This window comes from Actinia tenebrosa, unplaced genomic scaffold, assembly GCF_029948245.1.
Source record: "Actinia tenebrosa isolate PJP-AT-01 unplaced genomic scaffold, QUT_ActTen_1.0 PGA_scaffold1__47_contigs__length_23844297, whole genome shotgun sequence".
NCBI lineage: Eukaryota > Metazoa > Cnidaria > Anthozoa > Actiniaria > Actiniidae > Actinia > Actinia tenebrosa.
Window position 1 is genome coordinate 11,665,796 of NW_028292578.1, and position 12,340 is coordinate 11,678,135.

Below are 12,340 nucleotides of genomic sequence, written 5' to 3' on the forward strand. Positions count from 1 at the left end.
CAACACAGGAAACCCAAAGCACTTTATTGATTTATTTATTCATGTACAAATCCCAAAGCCGGGCTCCCTGTGTCTGTTTTTTTGGGCTTCTTCAAAAAGAATACGCAAGCAAAGCCTGCATGTGGCTACTGTTTTTTTTAAAAGACCAAACGGCATCACAGGAAGCCCATACAAGCTTTGAGAGCTTGTCCGGCAATGTCTGTCTGACAGTGGTCAAATATTTGTAAAGTTATAACAGTTTTTATATGATCGAGTGACTGGTGACGTCATATCTCACATGATTGGCACTGTGTGTAAGCAATGCCCGGCATTGTATGTCTGACATTGGCCGAATATTTGTAGAGTTATTACAGTTTTTATGTGGTCACGTGATTGATGACGTCATATGTCACATGATTGGCATCCGTGTGTAAGCAATGTCCGGCAATGTATGTCTGTTTAAGTTTGACTGCAATGGTCAAATATTTGTAGTTATTACAGTTTTAATGTAGTCACGTGATTAAACAATGGAATGGACGCAATCGTTTGAACCATATCGAAATTTGATATTTAATATGAGGATATGAAATACTGATGTTCCATGTGGGATAATTTTTCTAGCACTTGTGGAACCACTGTGCATGCGCACACTCGCACATAGTTTTATCTTCGGATTATTCATGTATTAAAAGAATCAAGGAAAGATGCAAGCTGAAGTAAAATTATACAATTAACGCCAAGTCAAGCCCTTTTTTTCTGATGTATTAAAGTAAACAAAAACGCTTATGTGCAACGCCAACATTTCGATTTTTCAGAAGACTCGTAGATCGAGCCGGATGCATCGAAGAAAGCTCTTTACTCGGGCTTTCAAAGAAATGCCCGAGGTATAAATTGGGCTTCGTTTTTTCTTTTTTTTTTTTTTTTTTTTTTTGCGTTCAGTCACAAATCGCAGTTGCGTTCAAAGCGCATGCGCAAGTTCTATGCGCATGCGTAGTATGCGCCACACAAGCACATGGACACTAGCAATGGCGGATTTTTTCAAGGTTTCGTCGTTGACTATAAAATCATGCTATACCAAATCAGTTGTCTCATGTAAACCTACGTAGACATGATCGTGAACCCAGCAGAATACCAGTACGAACTCTGAAAAGTCTGAGAAACAAAAGCTGAAAGAGTTTATCTTCCCCGGGGGGGGGGGGGTACTCCCCTATATTTGCTATACGGGTATGTGCCGCCCTATAGGGTATGGTTTTTCGGCTTTTGGGTCTGGGGTAGGGTATCATTTTTTTGCATTTTGTCTTGGATAGGGTGTCCTTTTTGTCTGGGATAGGGTTACGATTTGGTCGTTTTACTCTGGGATAGGGTTAACGATTTGGTCGTTTTTGTCTGGCGAATAGACTACGCTTTCTGACGGCACAAAAACAATAAAAACGTTAGCAAATATTGATTGCAATCTATTGACTAACCGGGTTTAGTCTGGGATAGGGTGTACAATTCTTAGTTTTAGTCTGGGGTAGGGTATGTAAAATCAAAATTTTAGGTCTGGGATAGGGTCAGGGTTTGGAGGTCCTGGCGGCACACCCCTACCCAAGTTGGAGAGGTAGTACCCCCCCCCCCCCCCCCCCCGGGTTATCTTCAAACGGATTCGTCCAAGTATACCGAAGTCCTCCAGGCTTTATTTAATATTGTTATGTGAAGGTTAGAAAACTTACAAAAAATGAATGTAAGCTGAATACTAAGAGAATAAGCTTGAATAAAGTCACACAACATAAAAAGAAGCTTTTGTTTAATTGCTCTAACGGGATTTATAAAAGGGATAATGAAGTCGAAATATCATAGAGCTAGTCGGTATTTATCATTGTTTACTTGTAATAGTTTGATGTGTCTCTACAAGACTAAGATCCATATGCCAAATTATTGTAAATTTAAACTGAGTACAGACATAGAGAAGAACCCTGGTCCTGCTCCAATGTACATTGACCCTAGCAAAACAATAACAGTACCTTATAAGGTAATGAACTTGTATTTGGACAGGCTTACCATAAACCACGAAACGAAACGAAACGACACAATAAAATGCAAAACGAGGATTTCGCATTTTACAGATCTTTAAAATGCGAAACCGTCATTTCGCATTTTACAGATGTGTAAAATGCGAAACGACAGACTGTAACCCGAGGCTTTGCGATCCCATGTTTAACTGTATACGTAAGCTTACTCACGAAATTGGATGAAAACTGTGTAGCTCCATGTCTTAGAAAATTAGAGATTACTTTGAATCTCAGTGGGAAGAACAGTGTAAACTTTCCATGTACCAAAAGCCACAAATTATAAACTATATTGAAATACTTCAACTCGTGTTGTTGTGGTGCCATTTTGAATGCATAGGGACCCCAATCGAATCATAATATATGACAGCACAAAGGAAGCCCACAAAGAGAAAAGCGAGAAAAGGATTCAAATTATTTCTAGTTTTTACGGAAGCCCAGACGGCTCATGCTTACCACAAATTTTCATTGACAGTTAACGTTTTGACAATTGACAGATAGCGTTGACAATTGACAGTTAGCATTGACCATTGACAGTTAGCGTTGACCATTGACAGTTAGCGTTGACAATTGACAGTTAGCATTGACAATTGACAGTTAGCGTTGACCATTGACAGTTAGCGTTGACCATTGACAGTTAGCGTTGACAATTGACAGTTAGCATTGACAATTGACAGTTAGCATTGACAATTGACAGTTAGCGTTGACCATTGACAGTTAGCGTTGACAATTGACAGTTAGCATTGACAATTGACAGTTAGCGTTGACCATTGACAGTTAGCGTTGACAATTGACAATTAGCATTGACAATTGACAGTTAGCGTTGACCATTGACAGTTAGCGTTGACCATTGACAGTTAGCGTTGACAATTAGCGCTTATAAATATGAGCCAGCAGTCAATGAACATGCGGTTATTCCAACATGGCGTCTTCCTCGTGTGGTGGTTCGCCTTCTGTCCAAAATTCCTCTGTTAATCAGGTAAATACTTGTTAATGTCTTTGTAGATAACAAAATTAGAACGATATATGGTCGTTAAGGGAATTAGAAACATTGTTATTATTGTGATCCCCTAATTTAGAGTGAATATTTGCATAACAATAGCGTTCGATTATTTGTTTTGGTTCAGTTGTCATTGATATAAATAAGGGAAATGTTTTCTGCATGCTCTATAAATAAAAATCCCATGCATTAAAATATTTAAACCTTTTTATTAAATGCTCAGTGTTCAGTTCCTCATGATTTGTATTAAAATACAATTCAACAGTTTGACATCAGTAGGGAATTCGATGTTGAAATAAAACCATAACTGCTTTTAATTTTTGTTCATTTTTTTTCAAAGGTTGCCGAATTTCTTAGAGGAAGAAAGGTTGATGAAAATGTTATAAAGAAGTTTGTAGCAGAAAAGGTAAAATTTATTTCAATGTGATCATGATGTAATTGAACATACATAATTTTGTATGGTCAGCTCTACACAATGTACATCTACATGCATACATCAATTTATTTCTGGATTTCTTCTAGATGGATGTTGAAACAATTTCTATTTGTACTAATGAAGAGATAAGAAATCTCGGCATTCATGCCCTTGGAGATGTGATTGCACTGAAACAGTTTGCCACAGATATGTGCAAAAAAGATGCGAATGCAGACAGGAAAAGATCCCTTCTTGAGGCAATTTTGCACAGTTCATCAAGAAAAAAATCAAAGATTGAACTTCCACCAAAACTTTCTACCTCAAACCGTATCAAAACAAGAAAGGTTTTGTTAGGTCAGTATAGTATTTTTCTATTATTATTTTTTTTGTAAATACATGCTCTAAAAGTAAATCTGTATTATTTCAGGTAATGTAGACAACATTCAACCATAGATGTTCATTATTTTACTTTAATTTATGAACATAATTTAACACATAAAATTACAGTTGCAATAAACAAAATATGCATTGATCAGCAACAACAACAAAAAAGCAAGCAAGTATTAGCAGGAGAAAGTAATAGGACTCTTTTCTCAATAATATTGAGTTGATTGTGTTCTTGACAGAGCTATGATGATGATTGTAATAATTACAATGCATCAATAATTGATTCTTAATATTAATGAACTAAATTACTTTTAATTACCTTTTAATTAACTTTGATCTGGGTTTGAGCTTTGCACATCTTTTTTTATTGACAAACTTAATTTAGTAATTTGCAAATGATCATAGAAATGTGACTTTAAATTTACATTAATTTTGATATTACAAAAATGTATTTACACTTACATTCAAATATAATTAAATACATATAAATTAGTGTTATAAATAAATTTATTATGCATGAAAATATTTATAAATATTGTTAATTTAGAAATGTATTAGTATGTTCAATGTACAATTATTTATATGAATAAATAATGTTTTTACACAACAGGTATTTACTGTAATACTTTTATTATTTTATGGATAAAAACTTAATAATAACTATTATTAAAATGTAGACACTAAGAGAATGTTGTTGTAATTTTAGGTTGGCTACATTTCTCACCCAAGAAAAACAGGTATTTACCTGTGCGATCTTCTTCAGGTGGAGGCTCCAGACAGATAGATCTTATGTTGACAGCTGATGCCCATGATGTTATCAGTATAGCAAAAGAACTGTTTATTCCTGGTGGAAAGAGCTGTTACGGAAATGAAGCTGACATGTCTTTTGGCATAGCTAACTACCAAAATGTACTGCAGAGTTATTTTCTGATGAATGGGTTTTGTATTGTAACGTCTGTAACTTATATTTAAGAAAACATTCAAATTATCTGTTGTATCATGGCTGTATAATTTCCCATTCATGTGAAAAGTGCTCTATGTGCATTGAAAAATTATTACTGTTGAGTTGATAGTTTGATAATCATGCATTCAGGCCTGGGCTCCATCAATTGAAAGTGTTGACCTAGCTGCCATCTGATTTATCAGTGTTATTGAGTTAAGCAGTAATTGCTATTGTTGTAAAAATTGATACCACTCTACAGTGTGCATGTACATGTAGTATCTCAGTTGAGTTACCACATAATGACAAAATTAGCATACTGATTTTTGTTCAAGGATTATTTTCACAATCCAGTAAGGCATCTGATGTTAGTGTTCAGTTTTAAATGCACTTCACAGCTAATTGTCATATTTTTGCTTGTTGCCAATGATTATTAGAGTCCTCAATCTCATCATAGAGATGCAAGAAATAACATCCAAGTGTATCTGAGACTCTAATAATTATTATTTGTTTTCTCCCTCAAGCTATAGCACAGATGAAATACACATTTCCCACTAAATTGATGTGTTCATTAGGATGATTACGCTTGTCATAGCTTTAATTGACAGTATGATGTCACACTTGAAATGTTACAGTACAATTTATATGAGTAAAATGTTGAGTTTGTTTGGTTAGTAATAAATGCCTTTAAAAATAAAGATGTGAAACATTTTCAATTTAATACCATAACTATATTGTTTTTGAAAACAATTTAAAAAATCTTAAAACAATAATTTCATTTTTTGAACAGAGGCTTAAAACATTCCCTTTATGGATTTTTGTCTACACAGTCACTGCTGAACAATAATTCAGCTGGGCTTCCTGTTTTTTTGACCATGACAGTCTTGGGCAAGCTTCACAAAGACACAAAGCAAAAATTATCACAACACATGAAGTAAAGGTGGACTGTTTAACAATTACTGACCCACTCGTAAGTGCAGACAAAAAGAGGGATAAAAGACAAATGAAAAGATGGGGGAGAGGACACAAGTCAATTTATTAAGGGGATGGTGCAAAAAAAAAAAAGGCAATTCCTATATTTCTAACCACTGATAAATGCTTTGGATAGAAGTTATCCTTACAAGTTTTAATTTATTTGTTGTCATCATCAAAATATGTTTTATAAGATATGGCCATTTTTCAAAATAATGAGAAAAGCATGTTACAGTCAAATTTTTATTTGTATTTTATGGAGTTTTTAAAGCAATGCAAAAAATTATTTATATGACATAGAGATGTGCTGCTATGAAATAAAGCTCAAACCCAACTCACAATCATAAACTTTAAAATTACAAACCTCTTCTATGAAGTACTAGCTATAGTGGCTTTGCAATGTGATATTTATAGCATCTTTGCAACGTAGTAAATCACTATGCTTGCATATATAACAGCATCTATACTTTATCAAAGCTATTTTCACATTTGAAGCAATAGAGGACTTGTTTAAATTTAGATAAACTGCCTTAATTACGTCATTATAAATAACAAAATGTGCAAAGATACCAGTATGCACATCAAAACCTAATTGTCAGTCTCTGCATAAAAAGAATAGATAAACCACATTCCCTGGATCTTCTAAATCTTTTCGAAAATAGTTGAAACAAATTGCTTTTCCTCAATTTTTGTGCAAACTTTTCATCCTTAATTCCTCTGTACAATGTTGCTGTTTGCACTTGAGTTAGCAAATATTCTGTTTCAACACATATTATAGTCAAAGATCTGGAAGATTGTTATTTAGCTACAATGTACTTTGCAAATACTAAACCGTAAAATATCTCTTTCTTACCCAAGTTTATAATAGATGCTGAATTTCCTCTAGTAAGAGTAAATACAGTTCTCGAGCTTCCTCCGGTGATTGAGACATCTCCAGTCCATGCTCCATCATAATAATCTCTGCCAAAGACGCAAATTCTGGTGAGAAATCTATTGGAAGATCATCAGGACAGCAAACTTCCTCAGAAGTGGTGATGTCCTCCATGCTGATTTCCACTTTAAAGTCTCTTTGACTTTCAGTTTCTGGTAGGAAGTATAATATATCTGGTCGACCTGAAGGTGCAACTTGATTTTTGGACCGTCTAATGCGATGTGTATTCCATAGTTTTGCTGCTCTAAGAAGTTCACTTCTGATTACAGGCATATAACAGAATTTAAGACATTCCCGATGTATTATGTTGGCATCACAAAACAAATTATTGTCCCTTAGAGTCTTGAAGTGATTGATCCACCAGACAGTACACCCCTTACGCAACTGCCCCCACCATGCCTCAATTCTTTGGTTAGAAACTGATTTTCCATACATAAAAGATTTTTCTTTAGAAAGACCATCACTGCAATTGTGTCTTAAAAACCGTTGTGTAGCTGCAACACGAACATTTTCAGTGCCACAATCAGCACGCACTACACGAGGTGTACCACCAATTTGACGAATGCAATTGATAAAGTATTTTACCACAACAACAGGGTCATTATTTGTAGGTCCTACCTCTAGCCACATTATCCGTCTGCTATAACCGTCAATGCACCCATGGACACAAAACCCAAAGGGTTTTAATTTGTCGTAACCATCGATATGCCAGAGAAAATTTGGCCCGGGTACACGGTAAGTTCGTCTCTGCAATCGATGTCTCAGTCGGGATTCTACGCCAACGGGATCAAGCATTTTAAGGGCCAAACGAACGGTTTTGCGTGTCACCACTAAGCCATGTTCATTAACAACCCTTTGCCACATTGACCTATAACCTATAACACTGCCACTTCCTTGTAGCTCCTTTTCCACAGCATCAATAACCATCGTTAAGGAACTCTGTGGACCCCTTCTAAAAAGGCCTCTTCTCTGAAGTATACGTTTGAGTTGACTCAGGCTAAGCTGTATCCCATGTAACAAGGCAAGGCAGCTCAAAATTTCTACTCTACTAAACCCTAATTTGAAGTACTGCTCTATCAAATCGTCTCTGGGAGTATCGTCATTGCGTAAAGCTGGTGTGTAATCTAAAACGGCAACCGAACGGCAGAAAACATCAAGAAACACAATGATTTTCAGTAGTGAATGTTTTACCTCCATTTTGCAGGCTCTAAAGCAATCTAAACAATCATTTCCGAGACGCCATGTTGTAATATCCGCATGTTCATTGACAACTGGGCTCATACGAGTCAATTGTCAACGCTAACTGTCAATTGTCAACGCTAACTGTCAATTGTCAACGCTAACTGTCAATTGTCAACGCTAACTGTCAATGGTCAACGCTAACTGTCAATTGTCAATGCTAACTGTCAATTGTCAACGCTAACTGTCAATTGTCAACGCTAACTGTCAATTGTCAATGCTAACTGTCAATTGTCAACGCTATCTGTCAATTGTCAAAAACGTTAACTGTCAATGAAAATTTGTGGTGAGCATGAGCCGTCTGGGCTTCCGTAGAAAACGCTTCAAAGAATTTTAAACGCCATACTTCTCTAACCTCATTGAAAGAAATTCAAAAGTAAAACCTTTGGCGCTAATTTTTTTTCTCTGATGTCATATATTATGATTTGGCTTCAAAGTCTATTCACAAAGGAACATGAGGTACATAGCAATATTTATTTTAAGATACTATTTGATTTAAGAAGCAAAATAGATAATTTGCTAAGCACATTCCAGGGTTTGATCTTTGCCGTTCGAAGCGTTATGATCTCCTTTAATTTTTCTTCAAAAAAATGGTAATTCATTAAAAAATATCGATAAATTATAAAATTATAAAATGTAAAGCAATTATGAGAGAGGTCTGGAGCAAATATTAGCCCGTATTTACGTTTTAAATGAAGCATTTTGATTTTAAAACGAGCTATACAATGCCCGTGCAAACGATAACTGGTACAGCTAATGGAAACAAACTAGTTTAACTTCATTATGGTATATTAAGCGCTTCCTATAGTCTGGACTGATTCGAAAAAGGATTGTCTGTATTCGCTCGGCACAGGGGCGCCGGAACCCACTTTTTGTGAAATTTTAATACATTTTCACTAAACTCAGCTCCCCCACCTTGCCATACAATGTCACTATTGAGCCCCCCAATCAAAAAACTGCTCCGCCGTCCCTGCGGCATAGAATACGGAGCACTTGGTTCATGTCACTTAGAATATTTTCTCCATGTTATTTTCACATGTGAAAATATCAGGTTTTCGAAAAGGAGAAATATAGGTATTTTATGGATAATTATATGATAAATACGTTTACTATATGAGATGTTCAGAAAAAAAGTGATGACATGGTACCTACAAAATAAATCAGAAATTTTCTGAACTCCTAAATGCCCCCTTCGCGCCAAAGGTAACTATATATATATATAGGTATAATGTTCTACTGAGCTACACATTGTAATTTTGATGCACAGAAACCAGGCAAAAGAACCAAGCTCAAATGATGTCATGTGGTGTCTGCATTTGTTCCGCTAGTCGGGTTTGGAGGACTATAAAAACCAATGTAATATCTATAGTTACGTTTTTCTGGTTTTGCCTAATCACGTATAGGTGGGATTGACGTGAGTAAAGAAGACTGGGACAAGATGCTATCTGTCAATGTCCAAGGATGCTCCAATATGGTCCAAGCATGTCTGCCACACATGAAAAAAGGTTAGGAAAAGAGCAAAAAAGGGACAGGGGGACAGCAAAAATCTGCAAATTTTTTGACCCCGTATTTTTCACAGTCCTTATAGTTTCCTCAATATTTATTCATTTAGAGGAAAGGGGCTCGTGTTCTGTCGTGAATGTAGCTAGTGTGTGTGGATATCGGGGTTTGTCTCAACGTTGGACCTACAACACCAGTAAATCTGCAGTTCTTGGATTGTCCAGATATATGGCTCTAGATCTCAGTGAGTTTGGCATCAAAGTTAAATCCGTCAGCCCTGGTATGACCTACACTCCTTATGTAAGTCATGTAGATGTTTTTAAATTTCAAAAGTATTATGAATATAATAATACGTACATGCATACCATGCCACGAGTAGCACACTAATCGGGGGCACTTACACAATAAATTAAGTAAATAAGTTAAAAATTATGTTAGCTAATAATTAATAATGTAATATATATAATAATAATAACACGCAAGTCATGCAAATGCTGAGCATCTTTTCATGATTTCCACTATTTAACTATTTCCACTATTTCCAGGTTGCAGAAATCGCAGGTCATGATCGCGCTAAATGGGAGCCAGTATGGGGGAAGGTCTACATTCTGGAGAGATTATGTGAGCCCTCAGAGGTGGCATCATCCATTATACAATACAATACAATACAATACAATAACTTTATTTATACTTGAATTACAAGATAGCAAGTACATGCTAATATCTCCAAGTTATAAATAACCTAAACTAAAAATTAAAATTACATGATGCTAATATAAAAATATGGATGTAAACAATGAAATAAATATATGTATATATGTAAAATAAAATTAAAATAGAATTATCCTCTACAAAAGGTACAACAGTCAATATCAAATTTGACTTTGGAAATTTCCGATTTAAATTTACTTAATTCGTGCAACAATCTCATGTTGTTTGGAAGAGAATTCCATAACTTACTACCCTGATAAGCCAAGGAATGAAGACCATAACTAGTGGTGTTTACTCTAGGTACTATAAGAATGTTATCACCCCGTAAATTAATGCTACAATTACGTAGTGTAAATAACTTAGAAATATATTCAGGAACCAGTCCGTGCAGAGCCTTAAATACTAATATTAAAATATTGTGCATTCTCCTATTATACAAAGTAGGATGATTAATACGCAACAATAATTCCTCATATGTGCTTTTATGATCATTATAAATAAAACGCAAAGCGCGTTCATTAAGTTTTTCTAATTTGGTTGAATTACCTCTCCCGCAATGATGCCATACAATAGAACAATAATCTAAATGAGGTAAAAAATAGGCATTATATAATTTGACTTTGGCATCAGTATTAATTAGTTTCTTATGTCTTTGTAAGACTTGAATTTGCTTGCCAACCTTCCGTGCTATCTCTGTAATGTGTTTGCTGAATTTTAAATCTCTATCGATAGTTACACCTAGTAACTTGACATCATCTGCAAGACTGACCACCTCACTACCAATGGAAAAACAAGGTGTGTTTATGCCCTTGCTCTTGCCTAGCCACATGGTAGTACATTTATCAGGATTCATCATGAGGCCGTTGGAGCAGAACCACGAATGAGCAGTGAGAAGATCAGACTGCAGATGCCTATGTAGTAGAGAAACATCATTACTAACATCAAAGATCTGGGTATCATCAGCATATGAACTAACCTTAGACTGAAGCTCAGATAATAACAAATCATTGAGGAAAATATTGAAGAGGAGAGGGCCTAATACAGACCCTTGAGGAATTCCTCTGATAAGTGGGCTTTCCTGTGTAGTGGAGATGCGTCTTTCAATTACTGGGACTGATTTGGCTGTTGATGGCGGGTTCTTAGCGTTGAGTGCTGAGGGAATTAGTGGCGCTGGTTATGATTACAAGTAAACTGTTAATGATATTGATAACAAGCGAAAAAACAATGACGAAAAAGAGGAGCGGGCTCCCTATACGTTAATTTCGGGATAAATAGACTTTTGATCAAAAATGCTATTCAGGATAGTGTAATTCGCAAAGATAGTCCCAGATAATTCCTTCCAAGATAGATAGATAGATATTCATAGCGTCAAAAAAAATTAAAAGTTAGAAATTATGAGCATTTTAAAACTTTTTTTTCAATATTTCAAATTAAAATTGATTAAAGTCAATAAATTGGACAACTTGATATTTACATTCGAACAGCAAAAATTTTATATGTCGATATGTCTAATTGTATCTCGTGATTTAGGGCAGCCAAGCTTCCCATCAGCAATAAAATGTTATTTGATCGCGATATTGTTTCAATAGCGTCGGTGGTATAATGGTCAGCATAGCTGCCTTCCAAGCAGTTGATCCGGGTTCGATTCCCGGCCGACGCATTTATTTTTTCCTAAAAATTTTGCCATTTTGAGTATTCCAAGCTTTTTTCGTCCATTTCTTAGTATTTTAAGCTTATATTCTTTTGAGGAATGAAGAGGGACATTTAAAAAATCTTTAGGAAACTAGGGTTACCACAGGCAGCCCAAGCGATACACCATGAGCTTTTTTAAAACTTTGCTCTCCAATTTAATTTTGCTAGTGAAAGATATTATAAAATAACTAACAAAAGTAACAATCATGAATGCAGCTTTATTATACTCATAGCTAATGATGATGATGAAAAATTTTTTTTTGCTTTCTTGGGCATCGTATCTGCATGGGCTACCTGTGGTCAACTCTTTAATCGTTCGTATCGCCGCCCTTGCTAATCGCTAATGTCCTTGGTTAGTTGTTGTACCACAAACTAGGACACAAGGAATAAAACTTGTTTGACTTGTTTGATTAACTTTTTCCACGAATTGCAGGCAAAACCCCTGCATAGTTAATATCTCCGGTTCCAGCGATTTTTGGTCAGCGGACTGGTGCAAAATGCATATATTCACATAAGAGAACGTTTG

The 12,340-nt window shown here is 35.5% G+C and overlaps 2 protein-coding genes and 1 non-coding gene across 3 annotated transcripts; 2 read left to right on the top strand and 1 right to left on the bottom strand.

The window, feature by feature from the left end:
* Positions 1–2,589: 2,589 nt before the first annotated feature.
* LOC116287791 (uncharacterized) lies at positions 2,590–7,998 on the bottom strand. The gene is made up of 2 exons (XM_089033005.1): positions 6,595–7,998; positions 2,590–2,995 (listed from the first exon to the last, which is right to left on the bottom strand). The coding sequence occupies exon 1, from the start codon at positions 7,951–7,953 to the stop codon at positions 6,601–6,603; it is 1,353 nt and encodes a 450-aa protein (XP_088889131.1). The 5' UTR covers positions 7,954–7,998; the 3' UTR covers positions 2,590–2,995; positions 6,595–6,600.
* LOC148909864 (uncharacterized) lies at positions 2,889–5,467 on the top strand. Its single transcript, XM_089033006.1, has 4 exons — positions 2,889–3,006; positions 3,368–3,433; positions 3,550–3,796; positions 4,536–5,467. Exons 1-4 carry the CDS (start codon positions 2,950–2,952, stop codon positions 4,799–4,801), a joined length of 636 nt encoding a protein of 211 aa, XP_088889132.1. The 5' UTR covers positions 2,889–2,949; the 3' UTR covers positions 4,802–5,467.
* Positions 7,999–11,710: 3,712 nt separating the features above from the next.
* Trnag-ucc (transfer RNA glycine (anticodon UCC)) lies at positions 11,711–11,782 on the top strand. Its single transcript has one exon. It is a non-coding gene; the product is annotated as a tRNA-Gly (tRNA).
* Positions 11,783–12,340: the final 558 nt, after the last annotated feature.